The 15,269-nt window shown below is 36.3% G+C and overlaps 1 protein-coding gene across 1 annotated transcript in view; it reads left to right on the forward strand.

The window, feature by feature from the left end:
* Nucleotides 1-15,269, forward strand: part of LOC128989480 (uncharacterized) — a 455,521-nt gene that overhangs the window by 422,302 nt on the left and 17,950 nt on the right. Inside the window, exon 5 of the mRNA XM_054411373.1 lies at nt 2,375-2,488. Within this exon, the coding sequence (XP_054267348.1) occupies nt 2,375-2,488 (114 nt within the window). The remainder of the gene's footprint in view (nt 1-2,374; nt 2,489-15,269) is intronic.

A 15,269-nucleotide genomic window follows, 5' to 3' on the forward strand; every position in this document is an offset into this window, starting at 1 on the left:
AGGCAAACCCTTTCAAGGTTGGTGATTTAGTGTTTTGTCAAACTCATCCAATCAGTTGTGCTGCAGACAAGCGTGCTGCGAAGTTGTGTTATCGGTGGTCTGGTCCACACAAAATCATGAAATTTTTGTCTCCCGTCACCGTGAGGCTTGCTCACCCCGACACTGGGGTCATTTTCAGAAAGGCCCACATCTCCCAATTGAAGGCTTTTCGGGGACAACCAGATCTTAGGTTAGGTTAGGTTAGGTTCCTGCCCTGTAGGCCTGATCACCCTGCAGTGTAGGAATGTGAACTACTCTGTTATGTCGAATTTGTTTCTTTGCCATTGCTGGGCCCAGCAAAATCATCCCCTGGAAGTGAGTTTTCCTTCCAGAAGACAGAGTCGTTGTCCTGGTTTTCTGTTGTTGCCCCAGGAAGTTAGGTTTTCGTGGGGGAGGTTGTGCCGTGTGTATGTGCTCAATGCTCAACGGCACTGTTTAAATTGTTGCGTGGTTGGTACTACTGGCTGCGTTCTGCTGGACGTTCATCGGCTGACATTTTGTGGCTCCCGTTTCTCAGACTTTGGGTTTGAGATTGTTCCAAGGCTACGGGGTTTTCTTCCGGAAGAGTTTTCTTTTGTGAACCCTGAAGTTTTTAGTTTCATAGATCGTTTCGCAACTGCTCGGAATGGAGCATTTCTGCGAGTAGAGTTTTCATACCACGGGGTTGGCGACTCCACCTGAAGCCTGCCACCATTAGTTGCTGACTGACTTAACATGAGCATTCTCCTGGACTGCACCGCTGAGACTGATGCGCCGTGCCACTGCCAGTCCTCGCACTGCCACTGCGGTACCTGCTGATGGAATTACCTACACATCTAGGCCTACGCCCACTCCGGCCTAATGCCGTGCTGCCATGTCTGGGGAGCGGCCATCCTGTACTCGGCCCTACTTCTACTTCTGCTTCCTGGATTTCAACAAGGTTTACGGTCAGGTCAGTCCAGCCCTTTTGGAGAGTCTCATCCACCTGAAGAAATCTAACTCCACATCAACGTTTTCATTTAACTTATAAAATAAAACCTGTAATCTTTTTACCTGCAATTTAATAATTAGGCTTTCATTCTCTAAATTTATTTAACTTTAACTTTCATTCAAATTTTTAGTTTCTATTCTTTTAATTCTGTTTCACACCCCTTGATTGAGGGTAAAATCTTTTTTTTCTCCCTTGACGGTTATTTTACCGCTTGGAATATATTTTTGGAATATATTTTATAGTCTTTGCGAGGCGACCACATTTGTTGATAGTGTAAATGTTTTCATGTTTGTAAATGTAAAAATTATTTATTTTTAATGTAGGCCTAGGGCTAAAGTAATTCCCTTTAAATGTTTTAAAATGGTTTTATAAGGTGGCCACCTAACCTAACTTAAGTTAATTTGTTTTGAAAGCACATTTAAATGTTTTCGCTTTATGGCAATTTTAGGCCTAACTTGAATTTCAATTCTAAATTAAATTGTATTTTTATTAAAGAAATTTTTTTAAATATTTTTAAAGCTTGAATTATTATATCTTGGCTAGGGCAATGCCTATTCATTAATCGCTATTTATTATTGTTGCTTTTATATATACATATTTTTAGAATGAATAAATAATATTTGTGTCCAGCCAGCTCTTGTGTTGTCATTGTTGGTCCTCCACCTCAGCAATATTGTGCCGGAATCCCACCATTGATTTTGCGCTTCCAAGGGCTTCACCCTTTGATCAATGGAGTTGGGAATTCGGTTACAACACATGTTTCCTGATCAAGATAAAGAAAAAAGTATTTTTTATGTAAATTTTAGTCAGATTTTGAGTGAAGAGAAATTTTAGAAGATTAGGTAATAAAACTGTTCCTTATAAAAATAAGATCAGACGTTGGAGTAAACGGTTCCTAGAAACAGGATTTGTGCAAAAACTGCATACCTCTAGAAGAATACATGCATTAGAAGTACATATCTATTGAAAACGCAAGACAGTTTTGATTTAGAAGTATATGTGAATTTTTCCTTTAGGAATGCGTCAAAAACATCGAGTACTCCAATAAAATTTGTGATGTTACATATTGAAAGGAAATGATTTATGAAGCAGTCTCGTCGGTAGCAAGAGCGTGTGTTGCACAGCATTTGGGCCGAGATCGACAATCGGTTACATGTCTGTATAGCACTCAATAGTGGACATACAGAATCGTATTAAATGTATCACTAAAATACCCTTTTAAATGAGGAAAAACTTTTAAGACACCGTGTTTTAACCCGTTTTTTTACGGCTATATTTTTATTAACATTTAAAACAGCACAATTTATTAAGAAAACCCTGTATGAGTGATAACCAAGGACATGTTCTGAGCAGCGTATGTATCAGGTGGTACCAGATCTGAGGGGGTCCATGCTGCCTCTGACACAAGCCCTGTTGAGTCTGCAGGACCACAGGCCTGTTAGCCCTGAAGAGCTACAACTAGCCCTAACCAACGTACAGGTAGGGCACGAGTGTGGCTCCTTCCTAACTCTTAACACAATCTTGTAGATGTCTTAGTAGCACAGTTTTGAATTATTTTGAAAACTATTTTATCTTCTGGATGAAACTACTTTTAAGGTATTTTCATGTAGAATAAGGTGATCGCGACCTCAATGTAGTCTTCGGAGTTATTGCACTGAAGATGGCTAAATCCAACGAGGTCGCATCGTACCTGGAATTACCTGGAATATAACACTGTGTTAATTAGAAAACCACAATGAAGTGGTAAGTGTATTCGCAGAAGCCTTACTAGGGTTACTTGGTGTAATATAATATCCTTTTATAAGGAACCAGACTAGGAGTATACAAAATTTGTATACCAATAATATTCTTAAGATTAATTTGAATAGGGGTATGTATTTATCGTGTGACACCGGTTACGAACCCTTTTTTGTTTGAAGTATCTATTGATAAGTGGTCTGGTTAAATTTATAAAAATAAATAACCAAGGGAAATAAAAATTAATAGAGTACTGTCAAGTGATCCTGCTTAGTGATCGCTAATCGATTCAAATCTAATAAGATGAACACTAATCGATATTTTTTCCATTTATCGCTTAGATTTTAAAATAGTTGTAAAAAACAATATTGCAAAGCAAATGGTTAAATGGATATTCATAACCAACCGGACATTCAACTAAAACTGAACTACTGTACTAGATTTTAAACTACTGGTTGCAAAAAAAGGGACACTAATGCATACATTTTAATATTTCTATTCTTTCATATTTTTTTACATATTTATTTTTAAGTAAACATTTAGTCCAGAGGCTAAAAATTATAAACAAAATTTAAAAACTTTGGACCTGTTATACAAAGATGAATCTAGAAACGATTTTGACAAAACTCTAGGTTTTAAGTGAAACAGAATTTGTTATTCTAACTTTGAAAACGCTCTGATAAAAAAAAAAATAAAATAAAAAAAGGACAATGGTTTTTTTTTACCAAGCATGAGGAAATGTTTATTAAAATGTCATTATTATTATCTGATATAACCAAGTAATTTGAGTTAACTTTGAGAAATACTTATTTTATCTTTTTAAATTAATATGGAGATTAGGTTTCTTAGGGGAAGAAAACTGCCTCTCTATGATACACGTTTTTTATACCTATTGGTACAGTAAATTTTGCAATATACAAAACTTTAAAAACATTGCAATTTTTTGACATCAATTACCATTTAGAGCTTTGTAAGGTCAAGATCGTAGGTGAAACAACTATTTAAATTGTTTTCTGTTTGATGTTTTATTACTATTGTTTTTGTTTAATTTATTTTCTGTGTGATAAATAACTTTTGACTTTTTTTTTTATTTATTGCATGTGAATGATGAAATATTATGCTTGGCAAGCGAAATGAAAATTATCTAGAGATTGCGGCCTAACTTATGAATACGGTTTACAATTTACACTATATCATGTAAACACCATGATTATTTTATTTATTTAGTTTAATGTATATACATTTTGTCTTAATACTCAATAAACAATAAGAAAAATAAATTTCGTCCATGTGTTACCGTAGTAATTTTTTTAAATATATCACATAATAATAAATGTACTTAATAAATGTAGAAATATTTATGTAGGACCTTTATAAGCACCCAATCATACGTTAAAGAGGTTAGTGCTGCAGCCTTTGGTAGATATGTTGAACTAAATGAGCGATTCTCCCCTTTGTAGTTCGGCGGAATGCCGCTAGACCGCATCTCCCTCGCTAGTTGTCAACTATTGATTTCGATAGCGTCAACGCCAATCTTGGACGCAGCTCTAGAAATAGTCATCACTAGGATGTCTAAATTTATTTCTAACCAATAAGATTTAAAATCGTGCCTTGATTTTAATACTCTGAAATCGACATTCAGTATCATTTTTCATAGTTTAATTATATCTCTGTACCATCTTTTATTGAGTTACCTAATCAATGCACTTATCATGTTTTTTAATTGAGTTTGAGTTATAGTGAGTAATTATTTCAAAACATGATAATATTTTTTTGTATATTTTTTTTTAAATAGTTAACAGTTTTAAAGTTGAAAAAGCGACACATCGTCAGTCAGTTGGTAAATGAATTGTTCATTGTTCATGTAGGTGTCATTGAATCTCTTTGTTATAACTTGGATTAAGTTAGTATGTAGTATTACGATTACTGATCGCACTATTGTTTTTCTATTGTCTTCCATTCAACTACAATTTATTTTATAAAATAATTTATATTGGGATTTATATATTACAATATTGCAGTTTATCAGATTTTTCGAAACAAATAAAGTTTGTCACGACAATCAGCTAAGATTTTGACTACTGTGGTAACATAAGGTAGGCCTCATATCGACCATATATACTTTAATAATTTTGTTTAGCGAATGCAACAAAAACATGGTAATTTCAGTATTTGATGTTAACAGTTGATCTGGTGTTAGCTGTTGGTGTGATTAGTACTCTTGTTCCAATCGATTGCTCTTCATACAGGGTGATTGATATAAGTTTACCAGCTGTTTTATTCGAAAAATATAAGAGATATCAAAAAAAGTTAAACGGTAAGTGCCTTGTATTTTTTATTTTAAAATTGTTGTCAAGTCGAAAAAACATTTTAGCCGCCATTTTTCCAATATTGCTGCCAACTTTGATTTTTCTTATGGAACACTCTGTATTTTTTTATGTATTCCGGTAGAAAATGTAATTTTAAGACAATTTTACGCTTGTGTTTTTTTTTCATAAACCTGACCGTTTCAAAGATAATAATGGTTAAAGTTTTGAGATTTCGGCATGAGAAAGAGTTTCGATAAGGCCTAAGCAAGCATGCCAGCTGTTTTATTCGAAATTTCACAACATTAACCATTATTATCATTGAAACGGTTAGGTTTATGAAAAAAACACAAGAGAAAAATTGTCTTAAAATTACATTTTATACCGGAATAAATCATAGAATACAGTGTGTTCCATAAGAAAAATCAAAGTTGGCGGCAATTTTGGAAAAATGGCGTCTAAAATATTTTGTTTCGACTTGACTACAATTTAAAAAATAAAAATCAAAGGCACTTAGCATTTAACTTTGTTTATATATCTTATAGTTTTCAAATAAAACAGCTGGCATCAATCATATATCAATCACCCTGTATATTTAGTAGAATTAAAATCCTCGGTACTCTATAACATTTTAATGAACCACGGATGGTAAAACGTAAAAGATGTTGTCTAAGGCCAGTCGCTTCCATCGACCCTAACAATCGAATTCTCGATAATAGATTACAAGCAAATGAATGCAGTTAAAAGCAGTTTGCAGCAGCATGAAAACATGTTAGTTAAGAGTAGTTAGTCTTTTCTAGCATTAGTTAGCTATCACACGACCAATGCCAATATCACCTTATCATTGTGCCAAATCTGAGATGGTATATTGCCAAAATGCCTGACTAAACTAGGAATAAACCTTACACTGTTCTCTCATTGGCCTAAAAACAGACAAAGTACAATTATTGACTCTACACAGATTGACTTCCCATGTGATGTAAAAATTTGAAGGCAAGGAAACGTGGTGCAATCTGTTAGATGGTCACCAACTAATGACAATATTTTGTGTCAAGTGATAAATCAATCAGCTGTTTGCTAAGATACTTTATTTGTTTTAATTAATATTCAACCCAATACACTAGTAACTCTGGTGAGATGATCCTGAACTTCATCTATTTTATTTGCTTCAAACTTTTGTATCACATGGGAAGTCTATTCTGTGTATAGTCAATGGTACAACTAAATCATCACACTGTATACATTGGCGGAAAACTTTAAATTTAAATCATTAAATATGGAGCGTGTTTAAAATACTTGTGTTACAATAAGATATGTAAATGATTTGGTTATATGATATGAAATCACAAGGTATGTTTGTTTTCTAAATGTGTTTCAAACACTACTAGTCTGCGTTTACTAACAAAATTGCGTTCACAAAAGCAACCACAAAATTGAGCGGAGTTATCAGAGAATTACTTTGCCATTATTGCCCACAATCAAGCATCACAACTATTTTATTACCCACAATTTTTAATAGATGCTATATTTGTATAGACATAAATAAGTTGTGTGATTAAAACTGTTACGTTGGGTTTCCCAGTGATGTTAAGTAAAAAGCGTTAGTTTGTAGTATCTTAGTAATCTTGGGCGAATTTTGTTACATCGCAGTTATAAATATTCGTCGTTTCAAACAACATTCACGTAGACCTAAACAGACTTAACTTCAGCAATGAGCATTTGCACTGGAGTCAAGTCTTTTTCCTGGGGTGGCACATCTCCTAGATCCACGTGGTTAACATTTGTAACAAGATTTGGGTCTTTAACACAAATTAATCACACAAAATTATTTCTAAGCGATCGTTAAGATTTCGCTTGACAATTAATTAAGGTAACATATTCCAGAGATTGAAGAAAACGATCAAATTTTGTATTTACTAAGGTTTTTAGAATAAAAAATCAAAACAAAACATAGGTAAAGAATGCCTTTTTGTTCCTTGCCTACTTAAGCAAACTCCTTTTTTTTAGATACTGAGCTAACGTTATTGAATGCAGAAAAAATCTTGTTGTACAGTTACTTGACAAAGTAGGCTTCCTTGCACTCTTTATACCACGGAAAGTAGCTAATTGCTGCATTTACTTACTTTTGCCACACTCATTTTTTTTTTACCGAACTTTTTTTCCAGCACTCCAGTATTCCAATCAAACTACATAAAACAGTGTGTTTTATTAGGCACATAATACGTGTATGTTTCAAATTAAGTTGGCAACACTTAAAGATACTACGACTGCGATCAGCTGGTGCTTTGTTTCCCATTTCGTTCAACGTTTGGATTTAATCCAACCTAAAAGCATGAACATGTTATATAGTGTTTGAAAGACTAATGATTTATATATTTTATAGTAACTCTTGGGAAAATCATGTGTAACGCAAGTGCATAGTGCCTTTGCTGAACTCAAGAAACTTTCCACACTCACCTGAGGCTCGTGCGTAAACATTTCTCTCATCTGCATCTCAAAGTGCCACTTCACACACTAGTTACACAAATAACTATTTCCATTCGTGTATCTTATTTGTACCAATCAGCTGATCTATTGAACAAAATAGCCGACCGGGTTTACAATTTACCGAAATAACTTTTGAAACGATATCAGCAACAAAATATTTTTGTCTATAAGCTTTTTGGCACGAAAATGATCCTGGCTAATGACAGAGCTGATCTTAGTCAGTAACAAAGCTACACAGGTCATCACACACCATTCTACACTCTTCCTTCAATCATATTTGGGTTTAAATAGGCACCTAGCTGGCGTCCCCATCTCAATAATTGATAATTGATAATTGGTAATAGCTCTGCTTTTTTAGGGGAAAATCACAAAAGTAGCAATAATTTTTGACCGTAATTCTTACACCAGTGGAGGTTATTTGTTGGTGTTAAAAGAACAATAAAATACCAAACTTTAATCAAAATAATCCAAGCAGTTTTTGTTTCGGAATTTGTTACGACACTCATGTAGCAATTTGGCTGTTAATATTTAATTGTAAACTTAAACAGATACATACAGTAACATAATTAAAAAAATTTTCAACTGCACTGCCATATACAGTATTTGAAAAGCAGGAAGCTACACTACTGAGGTATAATTTCCTTATATTTGTTTTCTAAAATGGTAACTAAAATTATTATTAAAATTGTTTAGTGTATGGGGGGTTAGAAATAAAACTTGTTAACCACACAGTTAACAAGTATAGTTAGCCGCGTCACACTTAGCTTGAAGTCTTCAAGTGAAGAGGATTTCTATGCATTAATATGTAGGCATATTTTTAGATTGTATGTAAATGTGTAATTTAATATGAGATATGTATATGTTATAACAGGGTTTTTAATTAAGCAGGTAAACATATACCAAATCATACTTATTATTAAAAATGTGGAATTAGTGTGTTTGTTTGTTTGGGTTCAATCACGCATTAACGACTGGTCGGATTGGGCTGCAATTTAGCATGATGATACTGTAGCTCACATTCCCCATTAACATATCATATAGGCATATTCTTATCTCAAAAATTCATTCGGACTTTGCCCCAGTAGCTCTTTAGTTTCTCATGTTAACCTTAAAAGTATTCATATTTAAAGAATTTAGATTACTTAAATTAAAGAATATATTCAGCTGTTTCATCTAAACAAGTTAGCTCTGTGATATTCAATAGTATTAAACAGTTATAAGGTTTAGGGTGCATTGATGTTAATTTTTTCTCATAATAATGTATGACAACGGCTAACTAGAACTAGGCAGCAAAATAAAATGAATAAATAAAAAACTGTGATACACAATGAGAGTTGTCAAAATAGGATTGTTTACAGTCATGTTTGTGATTTTAACTAAATCAATAATTTGTGATATTGTCCAAATGTGTGTTGATTTAATTTGTTCTATTGCTTATGTTTAGTAGTAGAACATTATGGTTGTGGTAGATGTGGTAGATAATATAGCTTACCGTAAACTTAAAGAACCAAATTTTCTCAAACCTTGTCCTCCCACATTGAAAACGCACGAGTATAACTCATAGATATATAATAACTGCATTAGCATTTTACACAAATCCTGTACGAAGGACGGGTACTCTGCGAGTAAAAATATCATGTGTAATTTAAACGGTAGATATGTAAATCAGGTATCGCCTAAACAGTTGGATTTTTATCGCTTCTTTTAATCTTCAAAGTTACTTTGACATTCCTCTTAGCAAACAAACTTCTTATTGGTTTCGCTTAGTTAATTGAGCCACGCGGTCAATTTAGAGTAGGTCTACTTGGGTGAACTAGGAAAAATAAAATATTATCTCAAAAATCTACTCACAACGTTGTCGTCTTTTGGTGGATTACCATTTCCAATAGCTTGTATTCGGTCAGGGTCTATGGATACTTGATTTTAGATATAAAATAACCAAGAAAACTTATTTCACTTTTTGCAAACACAGCGTTAGCAGGATTAACTGTTAGATCGTTTTTTACTTCTCAGTGACTTGTTTTAAACAATTTGATTGCTCCTGTAATAATTAGCAGTAAATAATTAAGCCATCCACAACGTTTAGTACCAAATTAAGCATCTCTGCTTTAAACATTTTATTGAAACAAGAAGACGGATTTCCGCTATCTGGATGTAGTCCAAAAGGTAAACGTTTCCACTCATAATAGTTCATAATAAGTTGAGTAATCCGTTATATGTTTACTATCTTCCGCTCTCTGAATCGGATTAAAACTTTATGTAAGATCTAGCACAGTAAAATATTCAGAATCCCTTAGGTAGTTGTATACCTATTTCATGAAGGTCGCTGATTAACTTGTTCTATTTTATATCCAACGTACTCTAAAATTAGAGTAAATATAAATTGTCTGTGCTTGTCTGAATTAGGCTTATTATTAACAAAGAATAGCTGTTATATTTTAACAGAGTCATTGTCTTTTAATTTTAAATTAACTTCAAAGTCAATAGCTTTGCCAATCTCATTAGTAAAAACAGTTATTATCTTGAACAGTATTAGTTTCTTTATATCCCCCTACTTGATTACAGCCGACAACAGTTTCCTTATTTACCTTTGTACGGATTATTTTAGGAGTATTACTCAATTCAATTTTAAAATCTGGTTTACATTTGAAATAACAACTGCCCCGCACTAAGGATTGATAACAAATTTCATTTCTTAATAAAGTCAGGATATTACTTACCAAGCTAAACTTCTTGCAATTAATTTTTTTACTTTCTCAGAAAAACTATGCATTTTACAATGACGCTACGTTGTCCCATTACAAAAATAACGTTATTTATTGCTGAGTTGTAATTTACTTTAACTTTATTGGTTTCTTTTACTGTTGGCCATTTTTCTGTGCATATGTTCACTGAATGGTTGAACAGCTACTACTTCCTGTTTCTTAGAGCACATATTCAATTATTTAGTTACCTAACATTACTCTATCAGTATGTATACTGGGTTTATCTATTTTATATTTTATTCTTGTATTTTGTATTGATCCATAATGATAATTTATTCTTCTACCGTGTGCAGTTTAAATGTCCTTACTTCTTCTTTCCACTATAGGGAATAAGCCATTTTAGAGTAGTAGGGTATTCCTTGGCACATTAGTTAGGGGTGTAATTATTTTGTCTCTTATAACAGTTTCGTGCGATGTGCTCTAGTTGTTTACAATATTAACACTCTAGGGTTGTTCTCAGAACATTTACATTGTTAACCATCTGGTTATATTGTGACATAGGGTGTACTCTAACTGAACGTCTACAATCATCCTCGTAGGCGACATTTTGAGCTTGAATAAAAAGTGCGTCTAAATCCTCAAAAGTTGAAGGCATCAGATGAAATACTTTCCTATCTCTTGTCTCTGGGTTCATCCTGTTTGAAATAAATTCGAATAACTCCAGCTCAGAGTATGCACAGTTTAATAGCTAAGCATTTTCCTTGATTCTAAAATAACATATTATGTAATGCTTTGATTACTCGTTGAGGTCTGTTAACTAAATTACGCTACATACTCTTTCTGAGGCCTACAAAATTACTTAACCACTTTTGTTGTAGCACAGTTTAAGTTTAACCTTAATGTTGCATTCTAATATATTGATATGCAAGAGCCTTGTATTGCACTAACTTATTTCAGTTTGCACCTCTAGTACTATTTGGCATCTAGTGCAGTTTGGACAAATGCTAAAAAAACTAAAGTACAAAAGAAACGAATAAACCCGCAACTCTGAAGCGGGCCAAACAATCGATGTGGGTCACAGATATACTGAATGCAAATGACATCACCCACAACAGGTACTTGGCAAAAAAGGAAATATCTAGGCTAAAGGACATTCAAACACAACCCTGACACAGGCTTAATCTGACAGTCTGTTTTAGTAAGAAGTAGGAACCCATCACTGTCAGGACGCGAATACTCCAACATATATGTCCGGACAGTAACGAGTCCCTTCTGTACAGTGTGAACTGATACAGACTGTCAGTGTAGTGATAACACCAGACAGGGTTGGATCAGTCATGTTCTGACAGTGATGCGTCACTTCTGTACAGTGTGAACTGATACAGACTGTCAGTGTAGTGATAACACCAGACAGGGTTGGATCAGTCATGTTCTGACAGTGATGCGTCACTTCTGTACAGTGTGAACTGATACAGACTGTCAGTGTAGTGATAACACCAGACAGGATTGGCATGTTCTGACAGTGATGAGTCACTTCTGTACAGTGTGCACTGATACAGACTGTCAGTGTATTAATAACACCAGGAATGGTTGGATCAGTCATGTTCTGACAGTGATGCGTCACTTCTGTACAGTGTGCACTGATAAAGACTGTCAGTGTAGTGATAACACCAGACAGGATTGGCATGTTCTGACAGTGATGCGTCACTTTTATACAGTGTGCACTGATACAGACTGTCAGTGTAGTGATAACACCAGACAGGGTTGGATCAGTCATGTTCTGACAGTGATGCGTCACTTCTGTACAGTGTGAACTGATACAGACTGTCAGTGTAGTGATAACACCAGACAGGGTTGGATCAGTCATGTTCTGACAGTGATGCGTCACTTCTGTACAGTGTGAACTGATACAGACTGTCAGTGTATTAATAACACCAGGAATGGTTGGATCAGTCATGTTCTGACAGTGATGCGTCACTTCTGTACAGTGTGCACTGATAAAGACTGTCAGTGTAGTGATAACACCAGACAGGATTGGCATGTTCTGACAGTGATGCGTCACTTTTATACAGTGTGCACTGATACAGACTGTCAGTGTAGTGATAACACCAGACAGGATTGGCATGTTCTGACAGTGATGCGTCACTTTTATACAGTGTGCACTGATACAGACTGTCAGTGTAGTGATAACACCAGACAGGATTGGCATGTTCTAACAGTGATGCGTCACGTTTATACAGTGTGCACTGATACATACTGTCAGTAGAGTGATAACACTAGAAATGGTTGTAGCAGCCATGTTCTGACAGTGATGCGTCACTTCTGTACAGTGTGCACTGATACAGACTGTCAGTGTAGTGATAACACCAGAAATGGTTGGAGCAGCCATGTTCTGACAGTGATGCGTCACTTCTGTACAGTGTGCACTGATACAGACTGTCAGTGTAGTGATAACACCAGACATGGTTGGATCAGCCATGTTCTGACAGTGGTGCGTCACTTCTGTTCAGTATGGACTGATACAGACTGTCAGTGTAGTGATAACACCAGACAGGGTTGGAGCAGCCATGTTCTGACAGTGATGCGTCACTTCTGTACAGTGTGCACTGATACAGACTGTCAGTGTAGTGATAACACCAGACATGGTTGGATCAGCCATGTTCTGACAGTGGTGCGTCACTTCTGTACATTATGCACTGATACAGACTGTCAGTGTAGTGATAACACCAGTCAGGGTTGGAGCAGCCATGTTCTGACAGTGATGCGTCACTTCTGTACAGTGTGCACTGATACAGACTGTCAGTGTAGTGATAACACCAGACATGGTTGGATCAGTCATGTTCTGACAGTGATGCGTCACTTCTGTTCAATGTGCACTGATACAGACTGTCAGTGTAGTGATAACACCAAACAGGATCAGTCATGTTCTGACAGTGATGAGTCACTTCTGTACAGTGTGAACTGATACGGACTGTCAGTGTAGTGATAACACCAGACATGGTTGGATTAGCCATGTTCTGACAGTGATGCGTCACTTCTGTACAGTGTTCACTGATACAGACTGTCAGTGTAGTGATAACACCAGACATGGTTGGATTAGCCATGTTCTGACAGTGATGCGTCACTTCTGTACAGTGTGAACTGATACGGACTGTCAGTATAGTGATAACAACAGACAGGGTTGGATTAGCCATGTTCTGACAGTGATGCGTCACTTCTGTACAGTGTTCACTGATACAGACTGTCAGTGTAGTGATAACACCAGACAGGGTTGGATCAGTCATGTTCTGACAGTGATGCGTCACTTCTGTACAGTGTACACTGATACAGACTGTCAGTGTAGTGATAACAACAGACAGGGTTGGATCAGTCATGTTCTGACAGTGATGCGTCACTTCTGTACAGTGTTCACTGATACAGACTGTCAGTGTAGTGATAACACCAGACAGGGTTGGATCAGTCATGTTCTGACAGTGATGCGTCACTTCTGTACAGTGTACACTGATACAGACTGTCAGTGTAGTGATAACACCAGACAGGGTTGGATCAGTCATGTTCTGACAGTGATGCGTCACTTCTGTACAGTGTTCACTGATACAGACTGTCAGTGTAGTGATAACACCAGACAGGGTTGGATCAGTCATGTTCTGACAGTGATGCGTCACTTCTGTACAGTGTACACTGATACAGACTGTCAGTGTAGTGATAACAACAGACAGGGTTGGATCAGTCATGTTCTGACAGTGATGCGTCACTTCTGTACAGTGTACACTGATACAGACTGTCAGTGTAGTGATAACAACAGACAGGGTTGGATTAGCCATGTTCTGACAGTGATGCGTCACTTCTGTACAGTGTACACTGATACAGACTGTCAGTATAGTGATAACAACAGACAGGGTTGGATTAGTCATGTTCTGACAGTGATGCGTCACTTCTGTACAGTGTTCACTGATACAGACTGTCAGTGTAGTGATAACACCAGACAGGGTTGGATCAGTCATGTTCTGACAGTGATGCGTCACTTCTGTACAGTGTACACTGATACAGACTGTCAGTGTAGTGATAACAACAGACAGGGTTGGATCAGTCATGTTCTGACAGTGATGCGTCACTTCTGTACAGTGTTCACTGATACAGACTGTCAGTGTAGTGATAACACCAGACAGGGTTGGATCAGTCATGTTCTGACAGTGATGCGTCACTTCTGTACAGTGTACACTGATACAGACTGTCAGTGTAGTGATAACAACAGACAGGGTTGGATTAGCCATGTTCTGACAGTGATGCGTCACTTCTGTACAGTGTACACTGATACAGACTGTCAGTATAGTGATAACAACAGACAGGGTTGGATTAGCCATGTTCTGACAGTGATGCGTCACTTCTGTACAGTGTTCACTGATACAGACTGTCAGTGTAGTGATAACACCAGACAGGGTTGGATCAGTCATGTTCTGACAGTGATGCGTCACTTCTGTACAGTGTACACTGATACAGACTGTCAGTGTAGTGATAACAACAGACAGGGTTGGATCAGTCATGTTCTGACAGTGATGCGTCACTTCTGTACAGTGTTCACTGATACAGACTGTCAGTGTAGTGATAACACCAGGAATGGTTGGATCAGTCATGTTCTGACAGTGATGCGTCACTTCTGTACAGTGTACACTGATACAGACTGTCAGTGTAGTGATAACACCAGACAGGGTTGGATCAGTCATGTTCTGACAGTGATGCGTCACTTCTGTACAGTGTACACTGATACAGACTGTCAGTGTAGTGATAACAACAGACAGGGTTGGATCAGTCATGTTCTGACAGTGATGCGTCACTTCTGTACAGTGTTCACTGATACAGACTGTCAGTGTAGTGATAACACCAGACAGGGTTGGATCAGTCATGTTCTGACAGTGATGCGTCACTTCTGTACAGTGTACACTGATACAGACTGTCAGTGTAGTGATAACAACAGACAGGGTTGGATCAGTCATGTTCTGACAGTGATGCGTCACTTCTGTACAG

Source organism: Macrosteles quadrilineatus, unplaced genomic scaffold (genome assembly GCF_028750875.1).
Source record: "Macrosteles quadrilineatus isolate MER2022 unplaced genomic scaffold, UCM_ALF_1.0 Scaffold_3__2_contigs__length_128488019, whole genome shotgun sequence".
Lineage (NCBI taxonomy): Eukaryota > Metazoa > Arthropoda > Insecta > Hemiptera > Cicadellidae > Macrosteles > Macrosteles quadrilineatus.